The sequence below is a fragment of the Thalassophryne amazonica genome, chromosome 10 (genome assembly GCF_902500255.1).
Source record: "Thalassophryne amazonica chromosome 10, fThaAma1.1, whole genome shotgun sequence".
NCBI lineage: Eukaryota > Metazoa > Chordata > Actinopteri > Batrachoidiformes > Batrachoididae > Thalassophryne > Thalassophryne amazonica.
The window spans coordinates 6,256,504-6,282,201 of NC_047112.1; the positions used below are offsets into that span (position 1 = coordinate 6,256,504).

Consider the following 25,698-nt stretch of genomic DNA (forward strand, 5'->3'; position numbering starts at 1 on the left):
GGGACAGGTCCTAGCAGTGAATTGGGTCTAGGATGCACTCGGGCGGTTGCTGCATATGGCCGACCTTGGCTGCCTCCCCTGGAGGGTATCGTTGCCACTGGCACATGTGACTGTCTCCATGGCTGTTCCTGAGTCCAAAGGGTCTTTCAGGTGATGGTGGAGTCCTCGGGCCGACTCTTGCTGCAGGCAGATTCTGTGAAGCCGTCATCGCCAGGTGCTGGAACGATGAAGATCCTTCTGTTGCCAACTGGTTTAGCTGCTGGATGGATGGCGGCTGTGGCGACCAATCATGTCTCGACCATCCCTCCTGTATATCCTCTTCTCCAAACAGTTCTGAGAGTCCAATCAGACTTGATAGAGGCAGATCAGGCATAGGTCCCTGATCAGGGGAGTCTGGTCTCTCAGCCATACTCCTGTGTCCTAGTAATATACATATACGTTCATTATTACAGCTCCATGTCATTCTTTCAGATATTGTCTATCCTATCCCTCATTTTTGTGGGTGCATGTGTGTGAATGTAAATGTGCGTGCATGTCTTCTTCCTCGTCTACAATATCACCCAGCACGGTCCATCCCAGTCCTCCCTATCTGGGGTGTACGCCACAATATTAGGGAGCTGGGGGCTGTCGGGGAGGATAATTGGTATTTCATCCATTTCCATATATTCTGGTTCTCTGTCTGTTTCGTTTGTGCTTTCTTCTAGGGCTCGGATGGCTTACAGTGGGAGCTGTCCTACTGTGGATGAAAGCAATTTATTGACCAGAAATTTTATCAAGGGAATACCACAACATATTACCAGCAAGACCACCACCCCTGTTAGTGCCAAGATTACACCTATCTGGTATAACCAGTCTTTCCATGATATCCACCCTCTCCTTAGAGTCCCAAACAGTGAAAACAGTGGGCCAATATTCATTCCATTCCCTACAATGTATCCAGAATCGTCAGTTTCATTTCTCCCTCCTATGGAGTTACTTAACAGTTCCTGTTGCATCTCTTCAAGTGTGATTAAGAGCTCTGTCAAATTTCCGTCTTCCCCTGTACGCATGGGAATAGCTGTGCAACATTCGGTGGCTTTGATCATAATACAAACTCCTTGTTCATCAGCCATCATCATCTCGATAGCTAATCTATTTTGCATTGTCATTAGCGAGGTGGCGTGCAGTTGTTCGGTTAAGGCTCCTACTGCTGCCAATGTCCAGTTCAGGTATCTTTGCTGATTATACCACAAGTAATTAATCCACTGCACCTCCTGGAACCTAGAACGGATTTTTGGAGTAACCCCGAACAGAGCCAATGCCCATCCCCATTTATCCGCATCTTCATCTGCTTTAACTCTGCTACTGTCTATGGCTTCTAACTGTCGGGGTATCCCTTCTGGTATCCCGTTTCTTACTGTGATGTTGTAGTCTGTTTTAAACGTCATTATTCCTCTTTTCTTACGAAGTTTCTGTGGCATGGGTTGTATTGAATTTGGCATTTCAATTACTGTTATAGCTCCTGTGAGCATCACAGGAGCACAAAGGCCCTTCCAATTAGGGGACAGCGATGACAGGAGTTTCCTTCTTTGTCCGCATATCCAAAAGATGTCAGCTAAGGGTACCGTTCCCTTAGCTAAATTTGGAGTAGATACCCATGAAGCATGGGTGAGATTCAGTCCAATTACCGACCCCCCTGTGGCCGGTACTATTTGTTCACACTGTATGCCTGCTGCTGGCAGGGTGTGACAGACGGTAATGTTCCATGCTGTTTTGGCCGGTTTGTATTCTTGCTGCTTTTGCATACACTGTATGTGGTGTTTTGGCTGGGTCGTCCCTACCTGCCAATCGCTTATGTATTGTGCTACTAAGCCTTTAGCTATACAGAATGGGTGTATCATCCCTTTCTCTATTTTAATCATAGGTGGAACGGTTCCTTCTGTACTTAGGGGCACTGGACAAAGTTTACTGTCGGCAGCATATTTTTCATCACCTACTGCCATTTTCATAACACATTGTGTATAGCATTCTGCTTGGTCTGAGTTATGTTGGGGGCTTCTATAACAGTTGTTGATATCAGGTAGGGGTTTAGCCTGAGGTATCACACCTTTCCGGTGACAGGCTATGCAAGGCTTTTCACTGATCTGCCTAGCCGAAAATTTCAACCATTGGTAAAATAAATTGGTCTTCAACCCTTGTGTGCGGGCTAGGTCTGTACTGGGATCCCATCTCCCTAAGTGACTGCTTGTTTCTAGGCTTCTAATTGTCCTCTTTTTCCTTGGTTTGATTTTTACCCATTTTGTGGCTTCATGTACTGTAACAGTTACGTCTTGCTTGGTTTCCCTGCATCCTCTTTTATCACAAATTACCTCTATGTTGAGTGTTCCCTCCTCTTCACATTTGATGCTAATGGCTTCGCCTAATATGTAATCCCCCAGCTTTCCCTGTATTCCTATGTTCTTGTAGGCTTTTGATTTAATGTATACCAAATTATATGTTTTTCCTGTGTTTAGAATGCCTTGTTTAGCTGCTATTGCGGCCATGGCCACGGCACAGTCCGTTGTATGTTTTGGATGTCTATTTTCTCCCATACTGACCACCAGTAGTATTGTCAATCCCTTGAATAATTCCTTAATCATTGCTCTGATGACTGTTGAGATGTGCTACTAGATGTGCTACTAAGTGAGCCGTCACTAGATGAGCTGTCACTAGGGATGTGTAGTGTATCTGTGCTTTGTCTGGGTTGTACTTCCTGCGGTTCTTCTGTCGGTAAATCTACTGAGTTGCTGTCCGAGTCTGATGTCTCCTGTGGCCTGTCTATCTGTTGGTCTGTATTTCTGTCTGTCTGTTGGCCTGCGTCTCCAGTTGTCTCTGAGTCTGCATCTGAGTCTGTCGCTGCTCTATCTGGCAGGGATCCACTACTCTCTGAAGCTGTGCGTCGTCTTTGTTCAATCAGTCTCTGTGAGCGCCTTGGCCAGTGTTCGCCTGGCTGCAGGGAGGCGTGGCCTTCCCTCTGTGCTTCTTCTGGCTGCAGGGAGGCGTGGCCGTCCCTCGGTGCTGCTGTAGGGTCTCTGGCTTCTCCTGCTTCCCCCCTTGGCCCGGCGGCTCTGCCAAGACGAGGTTGCCGAGGCCGCAGGGGCGCTGGGCCACCAACCCTACAGCAGTGGTTTAAATGAAACCAAGTGTCCTTACCGTCTACTTTGACTGCTGTACGTGAGGCAAGAATAACTTTAAAAGGACCTTCTCGGCGGGGCCTGTCCCACTTCTTTTTGAACACCTTGACGTAAACCAGATCACCAGGCTGGATGCTCTGATTTTCAAGTGGAATCTCTGCTTCTCTGTCTTCTGTAGCACCTTTGACCTGCAAAAAGATAGTTTTGTGTATTTGGGTTAACTGTCTCAGATAATTATGCCATTCGTCTTGTAGCTGCTCCAGCGATGGTCCTTCGTAGGGTCCTCTCAGGTATGGAATAGGCATCGGCCGACCTGTAAGAGCTTCAAATGGTGTCAAATGGGTTAGTCGGTTAGATTGTGAGCGCATTGACAATAAAGCAAGCGGCAATGCATCCAGCCAGGTTAGTTTGCCATTGCTGTCTGCTATGATTTTTGCTAGTTTGTTCTTTAAAATGCCATTAGCCCGTTCCACCGCCCCATTTGATTGGGGGTGATAAACACACCCAAACTTCTGTTTGATACCCAATTGTTTGAATGTTTCTTGTGTAACCTTGGCTACAAAAGCCCTACCGTTGTCAGATGAGATAGTATCTGGAATGCCAAATCTTGGAAAGACATCTCGGCACAAGAATTTGGCTACCGTTTTATGGTCTTGATTTGCAGAGGCTACTGCCTCAATCCATCGGCTGAATCTGCATATCACTACCAAAACATATCTCATTCGTTTAACTCGATTTTCAGCTCCCATGTCTATGAAATCCATCATAAGATGTCTGAATGGCCCATCAGGGACCGGAATGTGGGCTAAAGGGGCTGTGAATGATTTCTGGACATTGTACTGTGCACATACCTCACACTCATTCAACAAACGGTCCACTGTTGCTGCCATATATGGTGACCACCAGACAGCTTTTAGTTTGTTCATAATTTGGACTCGCGAACAATGATCGGGTCCGTGGGCCCAAATGATTGCATGTCGTAATAAATTGGTGGGTAACACAAAATGTCCATGACTACTGCGCCACAGCTTGTCCGCTGGCCCCTGACTGCGTGTCTCAATAGCGCCTCGTTTAACCCACATTTGTTTTTCTTCTCCACTGGCCCTACTTTGAGCCACTATCAGTGCGTCAAGTGAAACCAGTGGGGCACAATCTTGGATGGTTAGCAGGGGAAACATATTTTCTCCTTGTGCTCCTTTGCGCGCTGCGCCATCTGCTAGGTTGTTACCTTGAGCTATGATGTTATTATTCTTTTGATGACCTGCACATTTAATGATGGCTACCTCAGACGGTAATTGGAGAGCTTGTAACAGTTGGGAAATCGCTTCTCCATGAGTGACAGGGGTGCCATCTGCTCTCAGGAATCCCCTTTGTTTCCAAATGTTTGCATGTACATGACATACGCCATAAGCGTAGGCTGAGTCTGTGTAGATATTAACACGTTGATCTTTAGCTATCTGGCAAGCCATAGTTAAGGCTTTGATTTCTGCCAGTTGGGCTGAACAAGGCTGATCAATTCCTTGGGACTCCAGTAATTCAAAGGTCTCGCCATCCGTGTTTAGTTTAACAATCCCCATACCCGCATGCAATCCCGCGGCATCCCGAAAGCATGAGCCATCCACGAACAGGGTTAGATCTGCATCTATGGCGTGATTATACAAATGTTCTCTGGCTCTCAAAAATTTCTCTGTCTCTGCCACACAGTTATGTGGAGTACCATCTAACGGTGTGGTCAATTTGGTGGCGGGATTCACCGTGTGACAACGTTGTATTGTTATTTCTGGAGCGGACAACACAACTTCATATCCAGTGCGTCTAGCTTGTGTTAAGACAAAACGTTGACTGGTTAGCAGGGCATGTAACTGATGCGACGTGTACAACGTTACTGCATGTCCCATGATTATGGATGATGCTTTTTGAAATGCAAAGGCAGCTGCTGCTAGACCCTGATAGCATGGTGGCAATCCTGTTTCAATGTTGTCAAGCTTTGTACTATAATAGGCCAATGGTTGTTTTCCTTCATTTGTTTCCTGCATTAGTACAGCACAAGCATATCCAGTTTTTTCAGTAACATACAAATGGAAAGGTTTCCCATAATCTGGGTTACCTAACGCGGGAGCAGATTGCATGTCTGTTTTTAGGGCCTCAAAAGCTCCCGTTGCCTGATCTGTCCAGACGAGGAGAGCTGCATTGCTTGTTTGCCCCACTGCTCTAATCATGGCACGCAAAGGTGCAGTTTTTATAGCATAATCACAAATCCACGGCCGACTGTACCCTGCCATCCCAAGGAATGAAAGCATCTGTCCCACTGTTTGGGGTTTGGGAGCCTTGATTATAGCCTCCACTTGGCTTGGGGCTATACATCGCGTGGTCCCACACAACTGTCTTCCCAAGTATTCTACTTGTTGTTTGCAGAACTGCAATTTGTCCTTACTTACTTTATGACCTCCATCTGCCAATGCATGCAATACAATTAATGAATCTTTTTCACACTGTTCTTGAGTCTCTGATGCAATAAGGAGATCATCCATATATTGCACCAATGTACTGGGTATGTCAAGGTGTTGTAAATCTTCAGCCAGGACTTTGTTAAAGATGGCTGGGGACAGGTTCAGTCCCTGAGGTAGCCGTGTATACGTTAGCTGTTGTCCCAGAAATGTGAATGCAAACAAATGTTGTGAGTCTGGGTGCACAGGCACACTGAAATAGGCTGAACACAGATCGATTACTGTGTACCATTTTGCTCCAGCAGGGATGCTTGATAGTATAGTATGCGGATCAGGTACTATAGGTGCATCCATTTCTATAATTGCATTGATAGGACGCAGATCATGTACCAGCCGATACTCTTTGGTATTGTTTTTAGGGATAGGGTAGATAGGAGTATTGCATGGGCTTGCAGTTTTTATTAAAACTCCAGCTGCCAATAGTCCCTTGATTACTGGTTTTATGCCTTCAATAGCCTGAGGTTTTAATGAATACTGCCTTTGGTGAGGCAGTTTTGCTCCCGGTTTTACTTTTATTTTTACTGGTAAGGCTGTTTTTACTAGTCCTACATCCGTTTTGCTTTTGGACCACACCACTGGTGGTATTTGCTCTAACAATCTCTCTTGTTGGGCCGATAACACCATCTGTCCCTCTGGTCTAGGATTGAGCTCCACTTTTTGAGCTATAGCCTCATCATTTACTTTTAAATTAATTCGTATAAACTGCTGGTCTTTTGACAGATGTACTTGTGGACTTTCCATGTTTTGCCATTCTTCAACTTCTGAGGCTGTCTTTACCATTGGACCTAGGTCATGAGATTCGTACTTTTCTGAGACTAAAAGGGTCACATGAGGTGTGGCATTCGGCACTTGATACCATTGTTGTTCAGCTGAAGTTAGCTTGACAGAAGCTGCGGCCCCTTGGGGGCCTAAATAAATTTCTGTGGTGGTTATGTGAAACAGCCGTTGATTCATCAATGCATCCCAGCAGCATGCATAGTCAGTTTGTTCTTGTTTGGCATCGAACATCAGGGTGACATGTAAAGGTAAACTAGGTGTACATACTGCTTCATAGTGTTGTTCTGCCCAGGGCTTCCATTTTTCCCATTCCAGTTGAAGATTTGAATTTTCTGGTTGTAACTTCAGCCAGTATACCATGGGTTGCACAGGTCGGACCTTGTTTTCCATGTCCATAAGCACCATAATGTTGGTGAGTGCTTCGTCAGGAAAGTGTATTTGCAGTCCTTGATGGGTACACACTATCTGGGTTTGTAGCTTACATAAAATGTCTCTTCCCAGCAAATTCACAGGTGTATTTTGTGAGTATAACAGGGGTGCTTCAATTGTTTTTCCTGCAATCGTTACAGGAAGTGGGCGTGTAAAAGGTATTATTTGAGTTTTCCCAGAGAAGCCGATGGTCTTAATTACAGACCCAGAGAGGGGGAGATGAGCGCCCATTTTCCCTATGCAAGAGTATGTTGCCCCTGTATCCACCATGAAAGGGAAATCTCTGTTTTGTATATTAACGGTGACGGTTGGCTCTTCCTTAGGTATCATCGAAATAGCCAATGCCACCGTTTCCCCCTCTGTCTTCTCTAGGCCTCCCTATTGCCAATAGGCAGAGGGTCCAACCCAAGGTCGGGCCGGACAATTTCTCATTCGATGTCCAGGTTGTCCACAGCTCCAACACTCATTAGAGGGTTGATCCCCTATTGGGGGTGTTGGTCCCATAGGCGGTCCCGCTTGACTGTTCCTGGGAGCTGAGTTCTGGAATCTGCTTCCAAATGAAGGTTGGCGAGATCCTCTTCGCCACCCTCCTCTTTGACCTTGAAAATTCCGTGACTCTCCTCTCCACCCATGACTGTAGGTGGGTCCATTTCCGGGTGTGCCAGTGCTATGGTAGTGATAGTGATGCTCCACTGGTGCTGAGACTTCTCCTGCAGCAGTGCTCCCTGCTGCTCCTTGGGGGCTCTGTGTGGCTGTTACCACAGGTGCCTGTAAGGTGGCAGCAGTGTTTGCCGTAGGGCCTGTGCTTGCCGACTCAGAAGGAACAGGGGTCATCATTGGTGCCTGGGTCTTTGTTTTTTCTTTCTTGACTTTGGTTAGCTCTCCCAACTGCATCTGCACCAATTTTTTCGTCAGGGATTTTGCTGCATCTTCTTCTTTTTGTTTTTCTTTCTTGTAGATTTCAAGATGGTGACAAATATGCTCAGAGTATAAAGCCCAATTCATTTTTGATAGTCCCACAACTCCATCTAGGGCTTTCTGAACCTCATCTGGTAGAGCCTTTTTTACAGTTATTTTAAAAAGGATTTCAGTTGCTGGAGAATGGTTCCATGCATTTCCTGTTTCCTCCGCCCATCTCTTCTGGAATCGGTGCAGGAACTTCTTTGGGCACTCTTCAGGTGTCCACTCCTCATCATCCAATTTAGAGGGATCCAAGACCTCAGGGTACTTTCTTCTCAGTCCTTCCCACATGGAGTTTCTATAGCGATTAAAGGGGACTTCATCATGTTGATTTGTGCCCATCATTTGTGTTAGTCCAACCTTTCCTGCTAATTCTTCAGTGTCATGTTTTCCCATGACATACATTAGCAAGGCTTTTATGTCACCTAAAGACAAGGTTACCCCTGCAGTGCCTTCTTCTAAGGCAGTTATCCATCTCCCAGCTCCTTGGGTGATGTCTGGCAGTCTGTTGGCCAGCCCCACCATGTCTGTCCAGCTCCATGGGGTATACACATGATGACCATTTCTAACCACCAATGGGCATATGAGGTCTTCGTCCTCCTCTTCTTCTGTGCGGACTCCATACTGTCTTCCAGATCGAGTGCGACTGACTGGTTCCAGGCAGTCCATCCAGTCGGTTATATTCTGTTCTAAAGCCGCTATGTCTTTGGCTACACATTGTTGTCTTTGCCTGAGTCGGGCCTCTTTTGCACTCTCAATGATGATCTCACCAGAAATTTTTCGGGTGGGTGGCTGTATAATGTGATTCCCTTGATTGGGCGTCGACTGTTGTAATATTCTTCTTTCCTCGGTGTCCCTATGTCTTTGTATTCTTTCCTTCGCTAGCCGAAGTTGCTCTGCTAGTTCTTCATTATCTCTTCTGGCCAGATCCAGTGTGTCACAGAAGCTCTTGTGCCACTCTTCGGAGCCTCTATAGCCTGTGAAGGTCCAGTCGGCTGACTTATGGTGGGAGGGGACGGTTTTCAGTGGACCTCGATGTGCAGGCGGAGCCTTCAGGTCTCTCTCTTTATCCTCGTCTGCCTCCGTGTCACTGTTATTTGTGGCCTCCCCTGCTGGTCGTGGTGAGCGACCACTTACTTTCGGACTTGGAGACCTTGTATGATCCATTTGACAGACTGAGGACCTGTCTCCTTGTGGCTCTCGAGCTTTTAGTGTCAGTGTGAATTTGCCCTCCACATCCATGCCTTGGTCCTCTTCACGAGTTCCTAATACAAATTGTCCAGCTGTCTTCCCCATATCATGACGTTTATATGGGGGTGGCTCTGCTTCCCAGCTCGGTGCACTGGCTTTAGTCTCTTTGGATCTTTCCTCTGTCATTTTTTCTCTTTTCTGCTGTAGCCTCTGTGCTTCCTGCTTGAACAAGGCCAAAACTTCTTTTTCTTCAGTGCGTTTTTTGTTGTTTTTTACGTTCTTCTGCTGATCTTTAATTTCTTTTTTCTGTATTTCTACCGCAACTGCTTCACACATCACCGGATCAAATGATCCCTCCAAAGGCCATTGCCTGCCCCCATGTGACCTTTTGTGCCACTTTCTCATACATTGGTTGGCCTTAGTGCGTTTTCCTGGATATTTTCTTAGTACTAAGTCTAGCGGGGTACTTTCCCGACCTTGACCTTGAGAGTTACCCATGTAACCCTGACAAACGCTATGTGAGGTGTTTCTATGGTGTTCTGGTAGTCCCTCAGGGGCTGTCCTGATCCAGACCAATAACTTGCTGGCTGTAACACCTGTTTTGTATTTTAAACCCTTAAAAGGATTAAATTTCCAACTGCTATGCCCGTCTTCTTTTTCTTTAACTAAATATGAAAATTTACCTGTTTCCCACCGAACCTTCCTTGGGACCACAGTCAGAGTCAACCTAGGAAACAGTTCTTCACCTGGATCGGTTGGTAGTGTTACTAAATGATTTAATGGTATGCTAAGTTCTTTATTAGGGTCAGCACAAAGCAGCTCCAGCCACGGGGTTAAACCCTGATGCCACAGACGTCTTATCAGCAGCTCCCAATTAATTAGAGGGAATTGTTCTTTCTTTTGCTTCAGATTGATTACCTTAGTAATCTGCCATAATTTCTGATTGATCTCTTGTTCGTCCTGCCAATGTTCTGCTCCTACCCTGTCAAAATAGGTCCTTTCCAGCCAAAAATGTGTCCTGATTCCCTGGGTTTCGATGTCTCCGTCAGTCAAGTAATGTTCTGGGAGTATTATTTCATCATCACTTAAGTCTCCCATCAATGACTGTCCCAAGCATTGATCAGTCTGTCAGCTTTTTCACTATAATCTAAGCTTTATCTCTTTTGATTTATAACCAACTTTATTTATTTAATCCTCTTACAACCCTAACACCTCCTAATGTCTTTGCTCCCGACTTTCTATTTCCCTTCTAATTTAATTTTTTTTTTTTTTAACTTTCTGCTTCTCGTCTTTTTCTGCTATGTTTGTTTATTAGTTTTCTCTCTTTGAAATAATATCTACCTTCTCTGTATTTACATAGCACTCTTCTCCTGTCTTTTTCTTCACTGTCTGTTTCACACTTTCCTCTCTGCCTGTCATGCACCTCCCAAGTCCTCCTGTTGGGTCTAAATACCTCCCCCTCGTACTCTTTCACATTAATCTTGTATGTCAGCCAGCCTGCAAGTTCTCACAGCTTTACACAGATTACTCTCCACTCTCCCACACACCAATCTTCAAAAGCTTTATACACAAAAATTATTAAAAACAACTTTCTATATATCTCTATCTAGACTTCTGCCACTTTTCACTCCGCGGCTTTAAACAACCTTTTTATTCACTTAACACCAATGTGTTCTGTTTAAGCATGTATCTCTTCTTCACGTTAGACAGCTTCTCCGGCGCTGTCAGCAACTTCATATATTACTTTTTTCAAGCCCTCTTTGAGCGTACAATATTTCATTTACTTCTACGCCTTACCGCGCCTCGCGTGCGTATCCTGTGCTTAATATATTATTTTCCACCAGCTCCTTTCTGAGCATACAATATTTCATTTACTTCTACGCCTTACCGCGCCTCGCGTGCGTATCCTGTGCTTAATATATTATTTTCACAAGCTCCTTTCTGAGCATACAATATTTCATTTATTTCTACGCCTTACCGCGCCTCGCGTGCGTATCCTGTGCCTTTCTGCACTTTCTTCTGCCTTTTTTTTTTTCACTTACTGAGCTCCTCGTGAGCTTAATGTGCCTTTGCACTGAAAATATTCTCTTTTTCTTTTCTTATAAAAAAACTCATATTACTGTGTATTTAATTACTTATTCTTCTCCCACGCCCCACAAGCGTATATTTGGTGCCTTACTGCACTATTTTCTGCTTCATTAATTCTCATGTATTCTGCACTAACTCTCTATTTATTTTATTATTTTTTTTATAGTTTTTCTCTTTTCTTAAAAAATGACGTCCTTTATTGAGCTCTTTTACTTACTGTCAGCTGTGCTTCTTTGCACTTTTCTCTTTAAATCTCTTTATCACGTACGGTATTTCTACTGCGCCCCCTCAGGCGCTTATCTTGTGCTTTCTCTGCACGTATTCTCTTGTTAAACTCTTTTTTCTCACTTATTTCACTTCAGTCTCTGTTAAACTCTTTAAATAACCTTGTATTACCTTGTATCTATTTGTCAGTATACTCCCCTAAATTAACCCCTACAGCGCATGCTATCAGCCGGCACGTTAGTAACGAATTTCAACACCAATTATTCCCCAAGCATCCAGGTTAGTTCTCCACGCACTCTTTCCGCACCAGAGTTCATGAACATTCCTGACCTTTCACTCACATAGACATTCTTTTTCCCGGGAACACACACACCTTCTGAGCATTTTATCTACAAGGCCTGATAATTTTCAATCTTATCTTTTTTTAGTCTCTTATCAATTTTCTTAGTCCAGGTTCTTTTGGGTAAGAGGCAATTAAAAAATATCACCTGTCAACTTGGGCGGAAATCCCGACTCACTCCTCCAGATCGTGCAGAAATTATAAAAGGTTTCTGCTTACCTTTTAGTCGTGATCACTGTTATTTACGGTCTGGAGGGATGAGCTGGACTGCCCCAGGCTGCCGGAATGCCCCTGGACCCTCCTGAAGCTGGCTCGCCAAGTTCTGTCGCGGCTCGTCTTTTTGGTCTTCTCAGGATGTCGTCTTTTAGATAACACAAACTAATTGCAAGTGATATGCTAGAAAGAGGACACAACACTTTAGAATAATTCAGCCTTAAGCAAGATAAAATGCACAGAGTTTTTAAGTTTATTTAAGCCTTCGACACAAAGCTTAGACAAACTGAGTCCTCTAGAGAGACTGAATATGACAACCGCGCTCGTCTATTTATTGGAGACCCGCGGGCATCGCTCCTCCTTCGACTTTTTTATTTATTTCATTCCCAAGACATGGTTTTCTATTGGAAGCGTCCTCTAGTGAACCCTAAGCAGGTGTTAGGCCATTATTTCAATGTGACAAATGCTCCCATTAAAACATGAAGGATTTACAACTGATTTTTTTAAAAGACCTTCAGCCACAGGTGCAGCTGGCCTGAGGCCCCCTCCGCACGTGGCCTCAGCCACACGTGCAGCTGGCCTGAGGCCCCTGCACGCGGCCTGCGGGAAAGCACCTAAAAGGCCTTGGAAAGCCCCTGACAGACTAAATGACTAATAGAGCCCTTTTTTTTGGGTTGAACACCTGCTAGTTCAACCAGAGGACATACAGTTCGGATCAGGACACTTGATAGTTCATCACAGTTCAAATATGGACCTAAAAATTCTTCTACACAATGGACGCCCATCTCACTTCAGTCCATGTCATAACCACATTATACTGAAGGAGTCTCTGAATGCACTCAGTGCCTCAAAAACTCCCCCTTTCTCTCAGTCAGCCATTGACACTCACCTGTCTCGCAGTTGGAGCCTCCGCTGTGAAAGCCCACAAGGCAGCACCATCTTCAAAAGAACGGCAGATGATGACAAAGTGGGCCCGTCAATTGAGGACAGACTGTTCATGCAAATAATGGAGAAAGAGATGTTCATGGATGACACCAACAGCTGGGTGGCACCGCTTCCCTTTCGTTTTCCAAGACCATGCCTGCCGAATAACAAAGAACAAGCGTTGTGCCGTTTCACCTCACTCTGTCGAATGCTTGACAAAAGGCCTCAGATAAAGGAGCAATTTGTAGCATTTATGCAGAACATCTTTGATCGCCACCATGCTGAACAGGCTCCGCCCCTCCATGAAGGAGAAGAATGCTGGTATTTGCCTACATTCGGTGTATACCATCCACGTAAGCCTGAAGAGATTAGAGTGGTGTTCGACTCCAGTGCTCGTCATCTTGGTGTGTCCCTGAACGATGTGCTGCTGACAGGCCCAGACTTGAATAACAGCCTGATGGGGGTCTTGTTACACTTTAGATGTGAGCCTGTGGCCATCACTGCAGACATAGAACAAATGTTCCACAGTTTCATTGTCCGAGAGGATTACAGGAACTACCTTTGATTCCTTTGGTTCAGAGACAATAACACATTCAAAGACATTGTAGAATACAGAATGAGAGTTCACGTGTTCGGCAATAGCCCTTCCCCTGCTATTGCGATTTACGGACTCAACCGTGCAGCTCTACATGGAGAGGCTGAGTTTGGGGCAGATGCAAAGGGCTTTGTGCAGAGGGATTTCTACGTTGATGATGGACTCAAGTCCCTTCCCTCTGTCACTGAAGCCATTGACCTACTTAAAGCTACACAGGACATGCTCGCTGTCTCAAACCTGAAGCTTCATAAGATAGCATCCAACAGCCCAGCAGTCATGCAAGCATTCCCTTCTACTGATTATGCAAAGGATCTGAAAGACCTGGACCTGGAGATAGATTCCCGACCAGTCCAACGCAGCCTAGGACTGAGCTGGGACCTTCAAAATGATACATTCATTTTCTGTGTTGCCAGCTCTGATAAGCCGTTCACCCGCAGAGGCCTTCTAGCCACAGTCAACAGCTTGTTCGACCCCCTTGTTCTCGTGGCTCCCATCACTATCCGAGGGAAATTCCTGCTCACAGAGCTTGCAAGCATGACTACAGACTGGGACGCTCCTCTCTCCCCAGGAATGCCTGGAGAGACTCTCTACGAGCTCTCATACACTTTGAAACACCATGAGCATACACAGTAGCCTCTCTCTCAAACACAGCAAATAAAGAGATCCATGTGTTCGCTGATGCGTCTGTACAGGCTATAGCAGCTGTAGCTTATCTGAAGGTTACAAACAGCAATGCTACATGTCATGTAGGCTTCATCATGGGCAAGGCCAAATTAGCCCCTCAGCCAAACCATACTGTCCCCAGACTTGAACTGTGCACGGCTGTGCTTGCAGTTGACCTAGCAGGGCTGATTGTGCAGGAGCTGGACTGTAAGCTAGATGCCCTAGAATTTTATGCGGACAGTAAAGTGGTGCTAGGGTACATCTGCAATGACACCCGAAGATTTTATGTGTACGTTAGCAACAGAGTGCAAAAGATCAGAAGGTTTACACACCCTGAGCAATGGCATTACGTGCCCACTTTACTGAATCCGGCGGATGTGGCTACCAGATCAGTGCCTGCAGCCAATCTCACCGAAACCATCTGGCTCACCGGTCCAGCTTTCCTACAGCACCCTGACTCCTCACATGTCACAGAATTTGCATGTCTGGAGAAGGAGAAAGAAATTCCTAAAAACAGTCCACTCAAAACGTTGTCCCCTGTTCTCAAAAATGGTCTGCTGGAGAAACATGGAGAAACATCCGCTCATCATCCCAGGCCGCAGCCATGTCGCCACTCTCCTCACGAATCACTTTCATGAGAGAGTGAAACACCAAGACCGTGTCTTCACAGAAGCCTCCATCCGCTCAGAGGGCTTCTGGATAGTTGGAGCGAGGAGATGTGTCAATAGTGCCCTCCATAAGTGTGTCATCTGCAACAAGCTCAGAGGAAAGACAGCGGAGCAGAAAATGGCGGCTCTTCCCCTTGACCGCCTCAGCACAGAACCACCTTTCACTAATGTGGGCCTGGATGTGTTTGGCCCATGGGACGTGTCCACACGCCGTACTCGCGGAGGCCAAGCCAACAGTAAAAGGTGGGCTGTGATTTTCACATGTTTAAGTGTGCAAGCAGTGCACATTGAACTGATAGAGTCAACGGATAGCTCATCCTTCATAAATGCTCTACGCCGCTTCATTTCCTTGCGAGGCCCTATAAAGCAAATACGTTTTGACTGTGGAACTAACTTCAAAGGGGCATGCAAAGAGTTGAAAATGCTTATGGACAATGCAACAGAACCAAGCGTGTCAAGATATCTCAGTGAAGAGGGGTGCAAGTGGACCTTTAATCCGCCCCACTCCTCTCATATGGGAGGAGCATGGGAAAGGATGATTGGGATCTCCAGACGGATACTGGATGCCATCCTGTCCCAAGTCACTCCCTCATGCCTCACTCACGAAGTGTTGTCCACCTTCATGGCCGAAATATGCGCCATCATTAATGCAAGACCTCTGACACCCATCTCTACTGATCCTGAGTCTCCTTTCCTCTTGATACCAGTAATGATTCTCACGCAGAAAATGTCTCCTCCTCAGCCTCCTCCTGTATCCTTTGAAAACACTGATCTGTACCGTCAACAGTGGAAAAGAGTGCAACAGCTTGCCAATATGTTCTGGGAGAGATGGAGACGAGAATATCTGGCTACGCTACAGACTCGCAAGAAATGGCAAGAAAGTAGGCCCAACATTAAAGAAGGTGATGTAGTTTTGTTGAAGGACAGTCAAGTGAAAAGAAATGAGTGGCCTATGGCTCTCGTGACCAAAGCTATCCCTGGCACTGATGGGAAAGTCAGGAAATTAGAACTGAGAGTAACTAAGGGTGGAATTGTGAAAACATTCCTTAGACCTATTGTGGAGGTGATACGTCTTATGTCTGTTTATAGTCTCAGGAATGCAGTATTGCAGCAATGTTCTTCTCACTTATAAAGAAAAAATGTTTAGTGATATTGCATTCAATATCAGACGGGGAGTGTAATGTTATCAGTAAGAAATTTGTCCTGGTTTTATAGTGACACCTAGTGGTCATTTTTAACATAGCAGCACAGGTAGTTCCTAGCCTGTAAGAAGCCGCCAGTTCATTGGCTGAGAGTGGTCAGATGGTCTTGAGTCAGCGTTCATTGGCCGAAAGTGGTCATGTGGTCAACTTTCTGTTCAGCCACATGGTTTAGATACACTGGAGAGCATTTTCATGCCTGTGCATTCTTGAACCATCTGCTTGTTTGATGCCTTTTAGAAGTATTGCTTGTAAGTAATATAGTTAATCTAAGTTTAATGATTCAGTGTTTCTTAATATTGTGTGTTTATGTACACTTTGTGATGCTGTGTAACATAAGCAGCTCACCCCATTACCTTTGCTGTGTTGTCAGGTTATCTATGTTGTAGCTATACACTGATTTAATTACCACTCTCTCAGGATTTTGTACTTTATATTCTGACTTTATTTATGTGATTTGCCATGTCACTGAGAATTACATGAATTGTACTGACAAAGGTAGATATGCTAAGCCAAATATTATTTTGTGATTAGTTTCACAGATTCAGTAATTCAGAAGCTGTGTCCAAGACATTCCAGAGTAAAGAAGACTGAACTTTATTCTCCTCATCTGGCTCATCATTCAACCTGCAATTACTGTTTAGCTATCTGTCAATTCGTGCATAGTCGGCACGCACGTTGGAGGACAGAATAATGCCAGAAAAAAGCAAAACTGGTCAAGCAACTTTTTTTTAAAGTTTTGTTACACCCAAATACTACTTTCTTTCCATTTACTTTTTCGTTTATTACTATTTGTTTTAAAAGCAGGTTCCACAGATTTTTTTTTGTCTTTTGTCTTGCAATTCTGCCTGAATGTGAAGAGTTACATTTAAAGCATTTTGATCTGTGTGGTTAGGGTTAGGGTTAGGGAACTGGAGTAGTTGTTGTGGTAATTGGAGTAGTTGTTGTGGTAACTGGAGTCATCTTTGTTGCAGCTGGAGTAGTTGTTGTGGTAATTGGAGTAGTTGTTGTGGTAACTGGAGTCATCTTTGTTGCAGCTGGAGTAGTTGTTGTGGTAATTGGAGTAGTTGTGGTAAATGGAGTAGTTGTAACTGGAGTAGTTGTAAGTGGAGTAGTTGTTGTGGTAATTGGAGTAGTTGTGGTAACTAGAGTCGTCGTCGTTGCAGCTGGAGTAGTTGTGGTAATTGGAGTAGTTGTTGTGGTAACGAGTAGTTGCAACTGGAGTAGTTGTTGCAGCTGAAGTAGTAGTTGTAACTGGAGTAGTTGTAACTGGAGTTGCAGCTGGAGTAGTTGTGGTAACTGGAGTAGTTGTTGTAGCTGGAGTAGTTGTTGCAGCTGGAGTAGTTGTTGTAACTGGAGTAGTTGTTGTTGCAGCTGGAGTAGTTGTTGTAGCTGGAGTAGTTGTTGTTGCAGCTGGAGTAGTTGTTGTAACTGGAGTAGTTGTTGTTGCAGCTGGAGTAGTTGTTGTAGCTGGAGTAGTTGTTGTTGCAGCTGGAGTAGTTGTTGTAACTGGAGTAGTTGTTGTTGCAGCTGGAGTAGTTGTTGTAACTGGAGTAGTTGTTGTTGCAGCTGGAGTAGTTGTTGTAGCTGGAGTAGTTGTTGTAATTGGAGTAGTTGTTGTAACTGGAGTAGTTGTTGTTGCAGCTGGAGTAGTTGTTGTTGCAGCTGGAGTAGTTGTTGTAGCTGGAGTAGTTGTAACTGGAGTAGTTGTTGTAACTGGAGTAGTTGTTGTTGCAGCTGGAGTAGTTGTTGTTGCAGCTGGAGTAGTTGTTGTAGCTGGAGTAGTTGTTGTTGCAGCTGGAGTAGTTGTTGTTGCAGCTGGAGTAGTTGTTGTAACTAGAGTAGTTGTTGTAACTGGAGTAGTTGTTGTAGCTGGAGTAGTTGTTGTTGCAGCTGGAGTAGTTGTTGTTGCAGCTGGAGTAGTTGTTGTAGCTGGAGTAGTTGTTGTAACTGGAGTAGTTGTTGTAACTGGAGTAGTTGTTGTTGCAGCTGGAGTAGTTGTTGTAACTGGAGTAGTTGTTGTTGCAGCTGGAGTAGTTGTTGTAGCTGGAGTAATTGTTGTAACTGGAGTAGTTGTTGTTGCAGCTGGAGTAGTTGTTGTTGCAGCTGGAGTAGTTGTTGTAGCTGGAGTAGTTGTAACTGGAGTAGTTGTTGTAACTGGAGTAGTTGTTGTTGCAACTGGAGTAGTTGTTGTTGCAGCTGGCGTAGTTGTTGTAACTGGAGTAGTTGTTGTTGTAACTGGAGTAGTTGTTGTAGCTGGAGTAGTTGTTGTGTGGGCCGCCAGAAGAGGAGGTACTGCTGGCCCACCACCAGAGGGCGCCCTGCCTGAAGTGCGGGCTTCAGGCACGAGGGGGCGCTGCCGCCTTACAGGAACAGCCGAGGTGACAGCTGTCACTCATCAACTATGACAGCTGTCACCGATCATCTGCACTTCACCCCGGATAAAAGCAGGATGTCACCTCCACCACGTCGCCGAGATATCGTACTTCTTTGGAGGTAACCTTCTCAGCCTGCAGATTCAGATAAGTGGTTACACAGATGCTGCACGAGTGTGTGTTGGAGGTGGAATTCCCACCGTTGTTGTTACGGGGTGTACACACACCCACACTTGACTGTCTTTGCTCTTCGCCAGCAGTACCAGATCCGACACGCGGAGACGGTGACCACCTGGGGGACTCGGGACCTGGTGGCTCCAGTATCCTTCGGGTTCGGTGGCGGTGGAAATCGTGTGGTTCCGGTTCTTCTCCAGACGGACGTCTCCTATGGTCGAGCCTGCCCACACGACACCTTTATCCATTGACTTGTATTTATTCTATAATCAGCTGTGTGTGGTTGTGACATTCACAACAGTAAAGTGTTCAAATTTAACTCCCTCTATTGTCCGTTCATTTACGCCCCCTGTTGTGGGTCCGTGTCACTACACTTTCCCAACAGTAGTTGTTGTAACTGGAGTAGTTGTAACTGGAGTAGTTGTTGTTGTAACTGGACTAGTTGTTGTAACTGGAGTCGTCGTCGTTGCAGCTGGAGTTTTTGTGGTAATTGGAGTAGTTGTTGCAACTGGAGTAGCTGTTGTTGCAACTGGAGTAGTTGTTGTAACTGGAGTAGTTGTTGTAACTGGAGTCGTCGTCGTTGCAGCTGGAGTAGTTGTGGTAATTGGAGTAGTTGTTGTTGCAACTGGAGTAGTTGTTGTTGTAACTGGAGTAGTTGTTGTTGCAGCTGAAGTAGTAGTTGTAACTGGAGTAGTTGTTGTAACTGGAGTTGCAGCTGGAGTAGTTGTGGTAACTGGAGTACAACCCCTGGCAAAAATTATGGAATCACCGGCCTCGGAGGATGTTCATTCAGTTGTTTAATTTTGTAGAAAAAAAGCAGATCACAGACATGACACAAAACTAAAGTCATTTCAAATGGCAACTTTCTGGTTTTAAGAAACACTATAAGAAATCAGGAAAAATAATTGTGGCAGTCAGTAACGGTTACTTTTTTAGACCAAGCAGAGGGAAAAAAAATATGGAATCACTCACTATAGTGTTTCTTAAAGCCAGAAAGTTGCCATTTGAAATGACTTTAGTTTTGTGTCATGTCTGTGATCTGCTTTTTTTCTACAAAATTAAACAACTGAATGAACATCCTCCGAGGCCGGTGATTCCATAATTATTGCCAGGGGTTGTAGTTGTTGTAGCTGGAGTAGTTGTAACTGGAGTAGTTGTTGTTGCAGCTGGAGTAGTTGTTGCAGCTGTAGTAGTAGTTGTTGCAGCTGGAGTAGTAGTTGTTGTAACTGGAGTAGTTGTTGTTGCAGCTGGAGTAGTTGTTGTAACTGGAGTAGTTGTTGTTGCAGCTGGAGTAGTTGTTGCAACTGGAGTAGTAGTTGTTGCAGCTGGAGTAGTAGTTGTTGTAACTGGAGTAGTAGTTGCAGCTGTAGTAGTAGTTGTTGCAGCTGGAGTAGTTGTTGTTGTAACTGGAGTAGTTGTTGCAGCTGTAGTAGTAGTTGTTGCAGCTGGAGTAGTAGTTGTTGTAACTGGAGTAGTTGTTATTGTAACTGGAGTAGTTGTTGCAGCTGTAGTAGTAGTTGTTGCAGCTGGAGTAGTTGTTGTTGTAACTGGAGTAGTTGTTGCAGCTGGAGTAGTAGTTGTTGCAGCTGGAGTAGTAGTTGTTGTAACTGGAGTAGTTGTTGCAGCTGGAGTAGTTGTTGTAACTGGAGTAGTTGTTATTGTAACTGGAGTAGTTGTTGCAGCTGTAGTAGTAGTTGTTGCAGCTGGAGTAGTAGTTGTTGTAACTGGAGTAGTTGTTGTTGCAGCTGGAGTAGTAGTTGTTGTAACTGGAGTAGTTGTTGTAGCTGGAGTAGTTGTTGTTGTAGCTGGAGTAGTTGTTGTTGTAACTGGAGTAGTTGTTGTAACTGGAGTAGTTGTTGTTGCAGCTGGAGTAGTTGTTGTAACTGGAATAGTTGATGTAGCTGGAGTAGTTGTTGTTGTAACTGGAGTAGTTGTTGCAGCTGGAGTAGTTGTTGTTGCAGCTGGAGTAGTTGTAACTGGAGTAGTTGTTGTAGCTGGAGTAGTTGTTGTTGTAACTGGAGTAGTTGTAACTGGAGTAGTTGTTGTTGTAACTGGAGTAGTTGTTGTAGCTGGAGTAGTTGTTGTTGTAACTGGAGTAGTTGTTGTAACTGGAGTAGTTGTTGTTGCAGCTGGAGTAGTTGTTGTTGCAGCTGGAGTAGTTGTTGTTGTAGCTGGAGTAGTTGTTGTAGCTGGAGTAGTTGTAACTGGAGTAGTTGTTGTAACTGGAGTAGTTGTTGTTGCAACTGGAGTAGTTGTTGCAGCTGGCGTAGTTGTTGTAACTGGAGTAGTTGTTGTTGTAACTGGAGTAGTTGTTGTAACTGGAGTAGTTGTTGTGTGGGCCGCCAGAAGAGGAGGTACTGCTGGCCCACCACCAGAGGGCGCCCTGCCTGAAGTGCGGGCTTCAGGCACGAGGGGGCGCTGCCGCCTTACAGGAACAGCCGAGGTGACAGCTGTCACTCATCAACTATGACAGCTGTCACCGATCATCTGCACTTCACCCCGGATAAAAGCAGGATGTCACCTCCACCACGTCGCCGAGATATCGTACTTCTTTGGAGGTAACCTTCTCAGCCTGCAGATTCAGATAAGTGGTTACACAGATGCTGCACGAGTGTGTGTTGGAGGTGGAATTCCCACCGTTGTTGTTACGGGGTGTACACACACCCACACTTGACTGTCTTTGCTCTTCGCCAGCAGTACCAGATCCGACACGCGGAGACGGTGACCACCTGGGGGACTCGGGACCTGGTGGCTCCAGTATCCTTCGGGTTCGGTGGCGGTGGAAATCGTGTGGTTCCGGTTCTTCTCCAGACGGACGTCTCCTATGGTCGAGCCTGCCCACACGACACCTTTATCCATTGACTTGTATTTATTCTATAATCAGCTGTGTGTGGTTGTGACATTCACAACAGTAAAGTGTTCAAATTTAACTCCCTCTATTGTCCGTTCATTTACGCCCCCTGTTGTGGGTCCGTGTCACTACACTTTCCCAACAGTAGTTGTTGTAACTGGAGTAGTTGTTGTAACTGGAGTAGTTGTTGTAACTGGAGTAGTTGTGGTAACTGGACTAGTTGTTGTTGCTGGGCAGTTGTTATGGTTGCAGCATTACATAAGTTGCCGGTGCAGCAGGTGGGTCCACTGGTGATGCTCCCAACATTGGACAGAATTTGTAGAGAATTCAGCACAGCAGCACTTGTGCACAAGTTTGAGGACGTGCAGCCAAAGACGGGCACATCTCTTCCCAGAAGTGTAATCATCACTACAAAAACACACATTTTTAATGTAGAATTCTCACCAGTATCAAACTGTGAAGATAAAGAAAATGAGTGTGTGCTTTGATGTTGTTGCATCATAAAGATGACCTGTGGTTTGGACACAGCGGTCCTCCACTTCTTCACATTGTGTTTGAATGTTGCACTGAGATGTTTGTGGGTTACAAGTGTGACACTGCAGACTGTTTGCGACATTTTCAGGAGCGATGGGGACTGAAACAGAGAGGAATCAGAATCTGATTGATGTTTCCACAACACAAACTAACACCAGGATACACTCCCAGCTTGTAGCTGAGTTTGTGGGGACTCAGGACTTGGCGGCTCCGGTGTGTTGCAGGTCTCCGTTGGCAGTGGAAATCGTGTGGGACCCGGCTCTTCTCTGGACAGACGTCTTCTATCCTCGAGCCTGCCCACATGTCACTTTTGTTATAATTGATTATTGTCTCAAAATTGCATCTGTCTGTATTCCGTTGTGCACATTCACAACATTAAATTGTTATATTTTGGCATTTCCATTGTCCGTTCATTTACGCCCCGTTGTGGGTCCGTGTCATTTCACTTTCCCAACAATGTCCTTTTCAGGAGCATCAAATATCAAGCAAATCGGTGTTCACAGATATCTAATCTGTATGAACAAAGAATAAAATAATTAGTGCACTTTTCTGTGCAAGTTTTTTTATCACAGTATAACATAAATTTCTAATGTTGCCATTATTTTTTTTGTTCCTCTGCATTAGAGCAGTTTCAAAGAAATATGGCCGACCCCAAACATTAATAAACACCTGAACAGCTCACTGGTCTCTCCAGCTTTGATTTTTACAGTATCATTGTCCAAAAACATGAGGATTTCTTTCTTGGAGGATGAGGCACATGAGGATGAACACCTCAGGGTTTTTTTCTGGGTCAGAGTGCTCCTTTTTTTTTATATGAATTTCAGAATTCATTCAAATACATCAACCCCTCACAAGTCACAAGTTTTTTTGTGCACACATCACAAAATGAGTCACATTTTCGTGACATTTTTTTTTAAATCTTACTAATATGCACTTTTTTTTTCCTTTTCAGCTGACCCCCTAATTGCAGCCCTCTTAACCCCCTGCCTCTTTAAGGATTTTTTTAAATGTAGTTTTGTAATGTAGTCCCTGCCTCCCACACCTCGTACACCTGTTGCTACAACCATTTGCACACACATGCTAAGAGTTACATTTAAAGCATTTTGATCTGTGTGGAGACCAAAAAGTATTCACAGAACTTCACTTCATCCACATTTTATTATGTTACAGCCTTATTCCAGAATGGAGCAAATTTGTTTTTTCCCCTCAAAATTTTTCTTTCTTTTCTTTTTTATTTCTGTTTTTACTGTTTTTCTCCTTTTCCAATGAGATACAGAAAACAAATATAGTAATATATAATGTAATATATATAGTAATATAGTGTATATAATCATTTTCATATTACATATACAAAGACTAAAGCAACATGTCACATTAATTCAAAGAAAACACAATGAGGTGATAATGTTAAGTCCCAAATATTTTTGTATCATTTATAGTCACGCACAAAGATCTCATTTAATGAACCAAACATTTATAAGATAGAAACTGATGAGATATAGTGTGAAGTATGAATCCATATATGTAATATATGTTATTTATATATTCATGCACATTGTTTGTGTGGCAGAGTTTCTGTGTGCTGCTCAAAGATCTGATCCTTTGTGACTTCACAAAAAGTTAGATCCTGTCATAATAATCACACACACACACACACACACACACACACACACACACACACACACACACACACACACACACACACACACACACACACACACACACACACACACACACACACACACACACACACACACACACACACACACTTAAACCACCAAATTGATATGCACAGATGTTTGATTAATAAAAGCTACACAAAGATGTAAAATCCTCTGAACTCTGTTTCTATTCTGTCACTGATTAACTAATAAAACATGGCAAAAACAATCAGTCCAAACAGGAGATGCAACAAGCTCAGTCTGAAACAGCAGGAGTGACTGGACGCTGTTGTTTTTGTGGTTGTTGCAACTGGAGTAGTTGTTGTGGTTGCAGTAGTTGTTGTGGTTGCAGTAGTTGTTGTTGTAGCTGGAGTAGTTGTTGTGGTAACTGGAGTAGTTGTTGTGGTAACTGGAGTAGTTGTTGTGGTTGCAGTAGTTGTTGTTGTAGCTGGAGTAGTTGTTGCAGCTGGAGTAGTTGTGGTTGTTGCAACTGGAGTAGTTGTTGTGGTTGCAGTAGTTGTTGTGGTTGCAGCATTACATAAGTTGCCGGTGCAGCAGGTGGGTCCACTGGTGATGCTCCCAACATTGGACAGAATTTGTAGAGAATTCAGCACATCAGCACTTGTGCACAAGTTTGAAGATGTGCAGCCAAAGACGGGCACATCTCTTACCAGACTTGTAATCATCACTACAAAAACACACATTTTAATGTAGAATTCTCACCAGTATCAAACTGTGAAGATGAAGAAAGTGAGTGTGTGCTTTGATGTTGTTGCATCATAAAGACTGACCTGTGGTTTGGACACAGTGGTCCTCCACTCCTTCACATTGTATTGGAATGCTGCACTGAGATGTTGTTGGGTCACAAGTCTTACACTGCAGACTGTTTACGACATTTGCAGGAGCGATGGGGACTGAAACAGAGAGGAATCAGATTCTGATTGATGTTTCCAGAACACAAACTAACACCAGGATGCAGTCTGACTGTTGATCATCAAACCATCAGAACTGATTTACCAGGCAGAGTCTTGTTGTTGCAGTTATCTGAGTTGCAGCACTCAGCTGATCCACGTGCAGCTACAACACCAACATGAAGTGAAAAACTTTGAGGTCCCGCTGATGGACACAGGGAGGGAGGGGCACATCCCCTGAGGAACTGCTTGCTGACACCAGGAGACGGGACACTTATGTTCACTAGAAAATCAAAGAGATATTTGTTCAAGAGTTTTGAAAACACAATTTCCCTGAAAAGAAAAAAAGAGACGACAGCGTGTGTCACAGCTACCTGATACAGATGCCGTCACACACATCAGCTCTCCATTAGTACAAGGGGCAAGGATTGGGTTTGCACATGAACCTGAGCAAGTGGAACACTGAAGTGCTCCAGCTGTGAGAGAAAAAAGACATTTAAAAGATGATCTTCTTCACAGTAACAGCATCTTTCATAGAATCCAAGAAATTTACCAGCTGGATTTAAGAGATGAAAAAGTTACACCATAAAACAAACAAACAAACAATAAATCAACAGATCATCAGCAAATTAACAAATTACAAATCAAACATCTGAGTTTTTAGTGTTCAAGATTTGTCAGTTTGAGTCTGAATTTATAATCAGAGCTCCACTTGCAATTAGAGTTTTATGTAGAAATGAGGACGACACATATCGACCCTCAGTTGTGACATAATAATTTTAAAGCACGACATGTAAAACCTGTTGAATGATTTTGGTTGATTTTCGATGTTTCAGAGTGTGCGGTGTTACCAGTGCTGTAGACGGTCCAGATGAGTGTCAGAGTCAGAACCAGCTTCATGATGAGGAGTTGATCAGATGAAAGTCCGTGGATGAAGTTTGTGGTTCTCAGTCTGACCTGATGTCTTATATCCTCCAGCAACTGTGAAAAAAACATCTGAGTAATACGAAAAAACTGCTGAGGCTGAACACATCATGACAACAAAGAACTATTTTTGCCGCAGATGACAACACGACTGCACCTAAGTAGCACAATTATTGTAACAGCAGTGACTCATTAATGCCTTTTACTAAAACTCATCAGAGGAGGACAGGACACGCCCGTCCAACTCTCCATGATGTACAGAAATAAAGTTATGGCATTGATTTGTTTCTCAGGTTGAAGGAAATAAGGTGCAGAGTGACACGTCTTTCTCACATTC

At 44.3% G+C, this 25,698-nt stretch overlaps 1 protein-coding gene across 1 annotated transcript; it reads right to left on the bottom strand.

The window, feature by feature from the left end:
- Positions 1–16,799: 16,799 nt before the first annotated feature.
- On the bottom strand, positions 16,800–25,474 carry LOC117519433 (putative uncharacterized protein DDB_G0282133). Its single transcript, XM_034180780.1, has 7 exons — positions 25,289–25,474; positions 24,812–24,913; positions 24,544–24,720; positions 24,318–24,440; positions 23,916–24,214; positions 18,933–19,227; positions 16,800–17,167 (listed from the first exon to the last, which is right to left on the bottom strand). Exons 1-7 carry the CDS (start codon positions 25,431–25,433, stop codon positions 16,800–16,802), a joined length of 1,509 nt encoding a protein of 502 aa, XP_034036671.1. The 5' UTR covers positions 25,434–25,474.
- Positions 25,475–25,698: the final 224 nt, after the last annotated feature.